Consider the following 12301-nt stretch of genomic DNA (forward strand, 5'->3'; position numbering starts at 1 on the left):
AGTGACTAAAAAGTGTATGATCGGTGTCTGATGTATAAGGTCACATAACCGGACAAATTATATTATTTTTTTATACTATGGCCAATACAAAGCCATTGAAGTGCAATAATTATTAGTGTTATTTTAGTATTATTTAGATAACATTACAGTATTCATTCAATGTTTAATCAGCTTTTACATTTTCTTTTTAGGATAATAGGTTTTAGTAATTTTGTGCTTTTGTAATTTTCATGCATTTTTAGCTTTATTTTAATTTTAGTAAATTAAGAACTTCAACAATTTAATTTAATTTAATATTTAATTATAAAAAATGTTCTATTGCATGGCTACAAAAAAAAAAACCTTTTGGAAACTTTTTTTTTTTTTAAAGAACATCTTCCATAAAAAGTATGTTACATAAACGTGTTAGCACCAACAGCTGTTAAAGGACACTGTAGTGAAACGTGTTTGAGAATCTAGATGTGAATATAAGACAACGGCCTTTTGAAACAGAGATGAGTGGTCTTTTATCATCTGTAATCTAGTAGTGATTCCGCAGTCATTGCGACTGTACATAAACCAAGAAAAAGAAGAAAAACACCACAGGCTTTTGCTGGAGAACCGTTTTCCTCAAGCTGCACTGACAGCTCACACACTTTCATTTTCCGCTGTTGAGACATGCAGTACAACATCAACTTTATATCTCCTCTCTTCTTTTTTTTTTGAGAAGTTGAAAAATAGGGCTCTGTTTCTAAGTGAGAGTTTCCCTCATGACCACATCAGCGCTCTGAAACGCATCATCTTTTGACGTCAGTACACACACTTTTAAGGCAGATATTTCTTCGTAAAGCTTTGTAAATGTTTGATACCGCTTCGTACCAAATTTAATTCGGCATCTTATACCCCCGCTGAATAAGGCCATATAATATATAACAGGACTTTTCTTGTTGATCTTTTGAAATAAAAGAGTTATGATGAGTTTTATAAACATACTCTAATATTCAGAATTCAAAACTCCTCAACCCAGTCTCACGGCAGTTCGTGATATAGTCACGAAATTTAATCTATTGATTCGTGTTCATAGACACGAATTTCCCTTTTTTTTCGTGTCACTCAGCACGACTTTCAAGCCAATGTATTTCAATGGGATATATTTTTCGTGCCTGCAACACGTTTTTCTTTCGAGAGCACAGTATTGTTTTTTCTCAATTCTTATTCGTTTTGCAAACTTTAAGGGTACACTACCAACATTTAATCAGGAGGTTTTAATCCTTGTTTTTATTGCTTTATTTTCGCTAGGCTAAGAATGATGATTCGTGTCCGCGAATTTTCTTCTTTTTGTTCGTGTCACTCAGCACGACTTTCAATCCAATGTATTTCAATATGGGACATATTTTTCGTGCCTGTAGGCTACCATGTTTTTCTCGAGAGCAGAGTATTGTTTTTTCTCAATTTTGCGAACTTTATGGGTAGCCCTACACTACCAACATTTAATCAGGAGATTTGAATCCTTGTTTTTATTGCTTTATATTCGGTAGGCTACGCAACATTAATCAAATGAAGATTCGTGTCCATGGGCACGAATTTCTTTCTTTTTTTCGTGTCACTCAGCACGACTTTCAATCCTATGTATTTCAATGGGACATATTTTTCGTGCCTACACCACGTTTTTCTTTCGAGAGCACAGTATTTTTTTTCTCAATTCTTATTCATTTTACAAACTTCAAGGGTAGCCTACACTAAGCCCTACCAACAATTAATAAGAAGATTTTAATCCTTGTTTTTATTGCTTTATATGGTGGGCTACGCAACATTAATCAAATGATTATTCGTGTCTAGGGGCACGAATTTCCTTCTTTTTTTCGTGTCACTCAGCACGACTTTCAATCCAATGTATTTCAATGGGACACACTTTTCGTGTCTGTGCCACGTTTTTCTTTCGAGAGGATTTTCCCCCCTCAATTTTTATTAATTTTGCAAACTTCAAGGTATACACTGCCCTACCAACAATTAATAAGAATATTTTAATCCTTGTTTTTATTGCTTTATATTCGGTGGGCTACGCAACATGAATCAAATGATGATTCGTGTCCATGGGCACGAATTTCCTTCTTTTTTTCGTGTCACTCAGCACGACTTTCAATCCAATGTATTTCAATGGGACATACTTTTCGTGTCCGTACCACGTTTTTCTTTAGAGAGCACAGTTAAGCTATTGTTTTTTCCTCACTTAATTATTTTGCCAACTTTAAGGGTTGCATTACTCAAAATTTAATCAGGAGAGTTTAATCATTGTTTTATTGCTTTATAATCTAGGCTACTCACATTGTAAACAATCGTCAGTGCTATAATAGCCCAAATATAGGCCTATAATACATATAGTAACGTAAATATATTCTTCCTGAACGGGACTGCAGAGTACGGCTAAATGTTGCCCTTTCTTTTCGGAGAAATACCGGTTTTCCATCGGTTTGGTGTGTTAAATCTAACATTAACTACATTTCCCACGAGCCTTATCGGCCGTTATGTTGAAGACGACAGAAAAAACTGAGGACCCTCCACCACCGATTGTCTTTTAATTATATCCTCATCTTTTTTCAACACAAACGCGAAAGTGTGCTTGATAATTCAACAATAGTATGTTATGGCCATCAGTTTTATTTGTTTCCAGCATTACCCATGATCATCAGCTTCCGTTGCTATGGAGACGGAGCCAGCCCGCTTGATTTCTCATTGCGCTCAAAACCACTTTCCAGGTAAGTTGCAGGCTCATAGAGTCATACGTAACGATCACGTTTTGCTTAAATGCTATAAAAATCGATGACTTCCTTGAAAATGTATTATTCACATGGTTTACAGGGTAGGGCAACGAATTAAAGCCCGACGAATTAAAGGTATCCTCAATATCAGAAAGAAAAAACAAACTGTGAAATTAGGCTTGCTAAATGGCTAACGTTAGCCAACTTCAACATAAGCTAACTCTATTTATCTAGATGATGTCATTTTCTCTCGATCATCGTGGTTCACTCATAAGGTCACTGTAATGTGTCAGTAATAAAAATATTATCACTTTATCTAACGTTATAGCCTACTGTACGCTGCCTTTAACCCTGTATTACAGACCCGTTTTCATTTTTTATCAAAATAAAAATTATACAATTAATATTTTTTTCAACCTCAGACTCATTGGCCTTGGCTCACTTTCTGTGAAGAACATATATCCGAACACATTTTCAATGACCACACACTGTATAACTTACACCAAGTTACAACTCCCCCCCCCCCCCCCCCCCCCCACACACACACACACACACACTTGGATAGCCTATGTGGTTTATGGGGACTCTCCATAGGTGTAATGGTTTTACAAATGTACAAACTGTATAATCTATCCCATACACTAATCCTACCCCTAAACCTACCAATCACAGAAAACTTTTGGCCCTTTTTGAATTTCAAAAAACACCATTTAGTATGTTTTTTTAAGCCGTTTGGTTTATGAGGACACAGACGTCCTCATAAACCATGTTTACGTTGTAATACCCATGTCATCACATTTGTGTCCTCAAAAACCATATACAATAACCCACACACACACTAACAGCAAGCCCTGACAGGAGGAGGACAGAGTAAAGGTACACAGGACCTAAAATTTCCACACTTTTATTAGCCCGAACATCCTGTGTGTGTGTGTGTGTGTGTGTGTGTGTGTGTGTGTAGTGTAGTGTAGTGTGAGTGCATGCATGTGAGAGAGAGATTGTGTGTAAGTGTGAGAGAGTGTGAGTGCAAAAGTGAGTTTTGTTTCTACCCCTGCCGTACTTTATGAGTTATTCACCTGAAATAATGTATTATATTAGAATATTGTTTTACTTTCTCCCTAGGTGCAGAGAGTGTCTTCCTGAGGAGTGGTTCTGTGGGGACTGTGATGTATTGCATCACAAAAAACAGCCACTCCACAACCGGGAATGCGTGATTCGTGGGTTTTTTCAACCCATTCCTCCAACCTCATGCATCATTAAAGGGGAAGATGGATATTGCACCCATGAGCAAGGTACATTCTCATGAAAGCCCTAATTTTGCGTTTCAATGTATGTCTGCAGACAGTTACAGATAATCTAAATTATTGGTTATCCTTCTTTTTGCCAGCTTGCATTTTGCCAACTGTGAAGGTGCCAGACTGCTCCTGTGGAGCCACAAACTTCACTGTGTTACCAGGCAAACCAGTGATTTTAATTACGATCAATGGTAAAAAATAAAAATCAATATTTAGATTTTTATTGTAGATTTGATGTTTTTCACACTAGTGTACGTATTAAGTATGTGGTAATTAAATGTGTATTTTATTATTATTTTTTTCTTGTTCCAAGGGCGTTTTGACTTGCATCAGCCACTATATGTATGTCAAACATGCCAGCAGCAGTGGACCCGTGACATGAAGGACCTCCTAAGAAGTGGATATTGGCCAGCCTCTGTCCAGAACTCCACACTTTATACACTGGACCTCCTGAGCTCCCTTCAGGAACTCATGATCATTTCTCCGGGATTCTCCAGACAAGCCTTCGCAAAGCTGCTGGAGCATCGCACTAAGTGTGGAGGAAGAGTAAGTGTAAATGTTTTTACCATATTATAACATTTCTTTCCAAAAGCAGACAATATCACAAATACTATTTAATTCTATATATTTTCCAGTCTGGACCTATCAACGGCGATGCACTGCAGCGCAGCTTCTTAGAGCTTTCATATGCATCATTTGAGGAAGACCAGCTCTGCTGTAGTGCTCCTTTCACCTGCCCAGCCTGCACGCCGGAAATGTTGGCCGTTTCAGCAGATGGAAACAGAAAGCTATATCGCTTTCGCCGAAACGGAAGGTGATCTTTCTTTCAGTCTTTTTACTGATTTATTTTCTTACTTTATATATTTCATGGACGGATTTTTTTTTTTTTTTTTTTTCCTCAGCTCTGATGATCCTGGCTTTTTTGAGGGGCTCTTTGTGGCTGAAGACAGTGCGGTGTCTAGATTTGTCGACACCATACAGAAAGCAGTGAGAAATGCAAGTTGACAAAATAGTTGTTACAATATTAACCATAACCCCACTTCAATTACTTCTGCCTACCAACTACAAAATCAAATTGAGAGAATAAATGCCATATATTGAATGACACCATTGCTTTTATTTGATTTGTCATGTTTGTTTTGTGTGTCATAGACACAGGGAAGAGGCACATGTGGGGACTCCCAGTGGACAGCAGTGAGGGAAATTTCAAGGAGGGCTTCAAAATTGGATGAAGAGGGGATAGAGGTTTCTGTGTGCCGCCATGGATTCCTTCTGAAAGCCCTTAATATGTACAGGGGGGAGATATTTGCCTACCCTATGTATCTTCAGAAGGACCTCATGCCAGCCAAGGCACAATTCTTCGCGATGGACGTGGCTTGCAAATACTGGCCATACTTGGAGAAAGCTGCTAGTGTTCTTCCTGCTCTTCAGGAGCTGACCACTATGAAACCCTTTCTCAGTGTGATGCATGCTCGAGCCCATGCTACTAAGTGTGAGGTGTGTATAGTATTTTGGCATCATATGTACATTTGTAGGATTTACAAGCACATTAATAATATGAAATTGAAGTTAAGATACACTATAGCTTGTCTTTTTGCATAACCAATTCTTGCACAGCAACATGACATCATGACTTTGCGTAAACATACATGCCACTTTCAAGTCAAGTGGCGTGTTATCTATACGCATTTTGAGCTATCCGCGTGAATGTCCACGCCGAAACGAACCGTCATCTTTTGCGTGTATGTCTACACCGTTAAATGTCCAAGTGATTCCGCGTGTATGTGTACACCGTTAAATGTCCGAGCCGTTAAAAGTGAACTAAGTAATTTTTTTACCTTAACCGAACAGCTTTGGAGTCATTGTAATGTTTATATTACTGATTTCGTGTTAAATGGTGGTCGTCTCGCACCCCCCTGGTGCCTGTGAGCCGCAAAACCACCCTTGCAACTTTGGGCCGGCGGGCCGCCATCCATCCAGTATCCGGCTAGCTATAAGAAAAAGGTAACGCTAGATATTGAATTCTTCAAGTTTTCGTAATGGCTGATGTAAAAAAGAAGAAGAAAGCTCGGAAATCTTTGTCAGTGGACCAAAGAGGAAACGGGAGACTGACCACTGTTATTATGAAATTTCAAACCAAACGTTATGAACTAATAAATTATAGCCTTACCATAGTACACGTATTCTTGAAAAATAAATAAACAAACTAGGCTACGTGTTTGACTTTGTTTGGTCAATCGTTATGATGGACAACTCGGATCACCGGCAAAATTATAAAAGAATGTAACGTAACATTTATTTTGATAATGCATAATCTAAGTAGCTATAGCTGTAGGCTAAACTAAAAATAAATAAATAGCTGAAATATTTCTTATAGTATTGTTTTTCGCCATAATGTTACTGATTACGTTTGGCAACACTATAAAAATATACACTATCTCCACTATACAAATATGCAATAACATTTATATGATATTGTTCTGAGAATCATACATACCTCAGTGGACATGGCTCCGTTTGTTCGCCGGCTTCTCTGAAAACAAATGCACATGGCCTGAGCGAGATGGGAGGGGGTAGAGTTGACAACGAGTTTAAGACAGTTTTCTCATATATATATATATACTCCGAAACTGTAGGGGGAGCTCGAGAGAGAAACCTGCGAGAAAACAGCAAAGAAATTGCCAGTCTTACTGAGCGCTGCTTTAAATGTCCGAGCGAAATTAAGCAAAATGTATATCTACATCTGGGGAGCGATATTTTTTTTCCATAGGATGGTAGGGGTAGAGTCATAAATGGTATTACCCCAGTGACGGGTAGGTTTAGGGATGGGGTTGGGGTAGGTGATATATGTGTATATATATATATATAGTAATGTAGGGTTAAGTCGTTGATAAACACGCTGAAAAGCGATTATGCGTGTTGATAGCATGCCAAAAATGGAAATATGAATTGGCGTGTCATACATACGCCATTTCATGAGATCAGTCTGGGCACAGATTGGAATGCCCTTTGATGCAAATTGTTGTTTGTGATATTGGGCTATATAAATAAAATTTAATTGAATTTCTTCCACCCTTTATTAACAGATTAAATGGAGTGGCAGGAACCAGGAAGGAGCAGGGACAACCGCTGGTGAGAAGGTGGAGCAAGTGAACAGCTACCTCTCACGTTGTGCCCTGACGACCAAATACATGTCCAAAGCAGGTGATCAGAGTGTTTGCAGTATTCTTGTATACTTTTTTTAGATTGATCATCATAACCTCATTATTTGCTTTCAACAGCACGGGTGGACATGCTTACATTGCATGCAATGGGTTGGAACGAGAAAAAAAATCTCTCTTTACATCAGGCACTTTCCACAAGATATGTGAAGGTAAGTCTCCCATTAATTGTTTTGTGTGTCCTTTTGTTGTGTTAACTTGGCCTGTTGTTAATCATACAAAGTTTTAATCCTGATTATTGTATAACACTGTTCATCAGACTTGTCAGAGACTCCAGGATGAGACTGCAAGGCTAGCTGACCTAAAAACAGAGCTACATTGCACAGATGAAGTGGTGTCACAGTGGCTATCTGATGTGAAGGAATGGGCAGCTGGTGGTAAGAATGACCAGATAAAAGAAACAACAAACATCCTTTCCCACTATCAAAATTTTAAGTTTGATATTAAAGAGCAGCAAAAAAATATTAGGCTGATGATCTATGGATTACAATACAGTTGGTGACATCACCTGCCACCGAAGACCAGCCAACTATGTGTCAACATCTAATGTGATGCCACATTTATGTCAGGTTTATTAGTATTTTCCAGTTTCCCTGCAGGAAGTGCACATACCAAGTTTAATTAAGTTGGATTAAAAGGTTTTACATACAAATTCAAACAGAGAAACGGTTCTGTGTTGTTTTAACAGTGAATTTGCTTTCACTATTTCTTCTACAGAGACAACTGATACAACTCATGCCAGTCAAGGCACCACACACAGAGGACTTCAGCAATCAATTGAGGGGCTCTACCTTAGTGTGAGGCAGCGGAAGCGAACCCTCTACCGTCAGAATGGTATAACTATAAAATATGATAGGTTGACAAATTCAAGCTACTGTATGCATCCTACTCCACCAACATGGAATTAGCAAATAATGTAGTAGCACAGTTTAGCTCAATCATTGAATTCTGTTCTTTAAATGACCAGTCTGTAGAATTTAGTGGTATCTCTCAGTGATGTTTGAAGTAATTAATGCACAATTATTATTTTCAGGCGATCATGAAAAGTAAGTGTGTGTGTGTGTGTGTGTGTGTGTGTGTGTGTGTGTGTGTGTGTGTGTGTGTGTGTGTGTGTGTGTGTGTGTGTGTGTGTGTGTGTGTGTGTGTGTGTGTGTGTGTGTGTGTGTGTGTGTGTGTGTGTGTGTGCGCGTGTGTGTTATTCCTGCCAATAGATTCCCCCCAAAATGTTAAACACTGGACCTTTGTTACCCAGTTCAGTCTACATTATAATTTTCACATACTACAAAAACTGCAGCTTTGCTTTTCACATTTTTTTTTTTTTCTTGCCTCACACCTCTGCCCCTATACTTCATGTCTTTCTAGACAGCAGCAAGTTTCGCCATCGCCTTCGAAGGAAGCTGGCAGAAGACAAAAAGCTCCTTCTTCAGGAGATAAATAAATACAATGATCTTGTACTACACACTGCAACAAACATTGACGTAGCTGTGGTGGAGCATTCCCTAACTGGAGAGAGTACGGTGTCTCAAATATGGCCGTGGGAGGTTCATGGCAGTGGTATGTCTGTTTTCAGATGCTTCAAAGGAATTTATTTACAGTTCTGCTAGAGTATACTGAGTTCAGTATATTACTGAACTAAGGCATGCATGTTACATATTGAGTGTTGTAATATTCATTTAGTTTAATGGTGTATTCTCAGTTTTCTTATGTATCAATTTGATAAAAAACTAAATGTTTGTAGTGATTATGCAAGATTGTCTCATGTGTACATATAACTGTAATTGATTCTTAGCAAACATTTCAATCAAGAAACAAGTGCATGACCAAGTGATGTTAACAATGCGACTGCATGAGGAAACAAGTGTTTTGGTGTTGGAGATGGCACAACACTGCACATGGTTGCAGAGCCTGGCAATGGTTCTCAAAAACAAATTGGCTGAGGAGGGTAAGTTAAATTAAAACCCTGTCCATTTAATGTGAAAAAAAAAAAAAAACACTCATCAGTCTCAGTCACAGAACTTGGATGGAGTAGATTGGTTATTGCTTTGCCGTAGCCATTTGGTATGAACATAAAATAGGGATTCAACTTGTTACTGTAGCTATTGTAACAAGTCAGTAAGACTATAAAGATTCACATTTGCTTGAAAGATGTGCAGATTTGTTGTACTATGGCTGTTACTTGAAACATTGGACTTTGTGTCCTGATATGTTACATGGGGTTAGCATAACATCAATATTATTATCTCCTCCAGTCAACATAGAAAACCTGGCTGGTCAGCAAGTAACAATGCGTTAATTCAGCACAACTGTAGTGAAGAAACCTGTTTTAAGTTAACAGTTATCAAACATGGGCACAAAACTTTGGGCCTTCCTCCATAAAGTCACCTCGGTGACCCGTCATGTTGCCTCAAGTCGTTTTATACAGAAGCAAGCCTGGTCCCATGTCAGCGATACACATAAAAATGCCAACCATCCTGCTTGTAGATTTGAATAGGGGATATCTTTTTACTCCATTTAAGTTCTTTGGTCTAATGAAACAATTTTAGTATAGTTTGTCTTTAATGTAATCTCTTTTGTATTTTGAGACAAATGAGGGACTTTGCTGTCTCTTAAGAAGAAGACTATCAGAGGTGTCAGAAAGGCTCCAAGTGGTCCTCCAACAGTACAAGACTGCTTTAGGTCCTGAGCCCTCTGTCCTTCTACATGTTGAAGAGGAATGTCAAAGTGGCCTCAGTAGTCCAGACACCAGTGAGGATGAAGAGGAAAACACAATTTAGGTCATTTATTCATTAATATGTACATTTGTCTGTTTTTGGAATAACCCCCTGTTACTGTTTATAATAATTTATATTGTGTATTTCATTAATGCTTTACACACCTTATTTGTTCTAAAACAGCTGAAATTCACCCTCTTATTCTAATTCTTGCTTTTTTGTTTTTCTGTATTTCTACAGATGGAAGCTGCACGAAGGACTGCGTTGAAGGAAATGGACTTGCCCTATAGACCTTATGCACCAGAGAAACGAGGGCGCCGCCATCTTTAGAATATTGTCTTTGAACTTCCGTTTATGCGGTCGCTCTGTATATTTCTATGGCATCAACTTGGCATGTATGATATTACCAGATGTAATTACTGGGCTCACATGATATTTGGGTAGTGAATTCATACCCTTTTAAGAGAGACCCCCCTTGATTGTGGTGACCCTGTGACATTTCCTCTTGCACCAACGTCAGGCCAAACTTTTGACTTGCATGCAACAAATGTTATGAACCGATTTTTGTAATTTGCTGAGCAATGAATCATGTCATTTTTGTTGACCTCATGACGTTCCCTGTAGCACAACCGTTAGACCAGAATGTAAAATTTGATTTGGTCTAATTGGGCAGATTCCCATGAAATCTTGTAAGCACATGATGACTTTGGTGACCTCATGAACATTCCTCTATCATCACGTTTAGGCCATAATTTAAAAACTCGTTCTTGACCACTTGCATTTTTTATGTTGTGATTATACTTTATATTGTATATTATTACAGTTGACAGATGACTTGATTCTCTGTTTTGCTGGAGCTTTTCAAGTGAACTTATCCTCACAGTCCAGTGTTTTTAAATACAGCCGTATGGCTTGTTTGACAAATATGCATTTGGTGTATTTTCAGTGGTATTGTTGAGAAAGACAAGAAATAAAATATTTCCAAAGATTACTCTTTACTACATTGTTATTGAAAAACAATATTTGATATTTTTATGGTTGATAAAAGCCAATAGCTGGATGAAACTTATAACTTAAATAACTTATTTATATGTGGAATCTTGTTTAATTTAACATCTCACTGTATCATTAATTCATTACTTTAATGCATGTCTTTTTTTCTTATTTTCAAACAACCAAGCTTGCTTGTAAATAAACAAGTAATATCTAGTATATGTAAGGTGTATATACATGTTACATTTTCCTCGATTGCTGAAACCATAACTATGGTTTTGAACTAAAATTTCAAAACCATAACACCGTTTATAAAAAAGCACACACTTTTCCCCAAACTATAAACACTATTGCTCAGTTTTGACACATGCAAAACTTTACACACACATCCCTACATTTTTCATTGCCTACAATGTTGTAATTTAGTATAGCATTCAGCACAGCTTCAGCTCAATTAGCACACAATCACCCAGGAGGGTTAGGGTTAACCCTAACCCAGGAGGAAACACAAAGAGTCAAAACTGATCACACAGCAATCGCAACCTTCAATAGATCGATGGAAGGGATAAGACGAGAGGTGGATGAGAAAGGGGAAGGGGAAAGAGACAAGCAGTCTCAGATGAGATTTGTGCCACTTTTGACCATGTTCTTGTCCATGGTATGACTATGAGGGAGGCTGGGCGACGAGTACGGCCAAACTGGAGTCGCTTCACCGTCACCTCGATCATAAGAACCTTCAGGGAGGAAAACAGGTACAGTAGGTGTACTTCAGACTGCTGTAGGATTGAAAATAATCCAAGACATTTGAAATGAACATTACAGTGTTCCACCCTTTCTTTCAACCACAAGGACCATTTGGAGTTCCCAAAGGCATAGAGGAGTTACATGCTGGGTCTGATAGTGATCAAGGCCTGTAGGCCAAGATGTTTGTACTTTGGGGGTCTATGAATTGTCACACCTTTAGAACAATGGGGGAAGTGTAATTATCTGATTGGTCAGTTTGAATGTCTCACATTTGGGTTTTAGTCACATGGTCAGGGAAAGGATAAAAGAAAACTGTAACTGTTGCTCTGTCTCTTTTAATGCTCTGCTCTTTTTATGCTCTGGCTGGGTAAGATTATTGGTATAAGTCATCATCTCATACATCTATTTTGTAACTATTTTAAGTGTAACCATAACCATATTTTGTCATTAAACCTTTTCAATTACAACTAATGTGCTAAATAGTTTTGATTTGGTATTGACTTTGAAGTGCTACCTATTGCAATACAATACTGTCACTCTCTATAGCAACGCTCTCCCCACATATTAAGCTATTGTAACTGCACTTATTTCCGTTGTTG

General features: G+C 38.0%; 1 protein-coding gene across 1 annotated transcript in view; it reads left to right on the forward strand.

The window, feature by feature from the left end:
• Nucleotides 1–9210, forward strand: part of LOC130071774 (uncharacterized) — a 12583-nt gene extending 3373 nt beyond the window's left edge. Inside the window, exons 3-14 of the mRNA XM_056236645.1 lie at nucleotides 3861–4030; nucleotides 4126–4194; nucleotides 4347–4579; nucleotides 4669–4847; nucleotides 4936–5029; nucleotides 5186–5530; nucleotides 7120–7237; nucleotides 7315–7406; nucleotides 7514–7631; nucleotides 7972–8088; nucleotides 8617–8808; nucleotides 9044–9210. Of these exons, the coding sequence (XP_056092620.1) occupies nucleotides 3861–4030; nucleotides 4126–4194; nucleotides 4347–4579; nucleotides 4669–4847; nucleotides 4936–5029; nucleotides 5186–5530; nucleotides 7120–7237; nucleotides 7315–7406; nucleotides 7514–7631; nucleotides 7972–8088; nucleotides 8617–8808; nucleotides 9044–9210 (1894 nt within the window). The remainder of the gene's footprint in view (nucleotides 1–3860; nucleotides 4031–4125; nucleotides 4195–4346; nucleotides 4580–4668; nucleotides 4848–4935; nucleotides 5030–5185; nucleotides 5531–7119; nucleotides 7238–7314; nucleotides 7407–7513; nucleotides 7632–7971; nucleotides 8089–8616; nucleotides 8809–9043) is intronic.
• The last annotated feature ends 3091 nt before the right edge of the window (nucleotides 9211–12301 follow it).

This window comes from Rhinichthys klamathensis, unplaced genomic scaffold (genome assembly GCF_029890125.1).
Source record: "Rhinichthys klamathensis goyatoka isolate OS25496 unplaced genomic scaffold, OSU_Roscu_1.1 h1tg000459l_1, whole genome shotgun sequence".
NCBI lineage: Eukaryota > Metazoa > Chordata > Actinopteri > Cypriniformes > Leuciscidae > Rhinichthys > Rhinichthys klamathensis.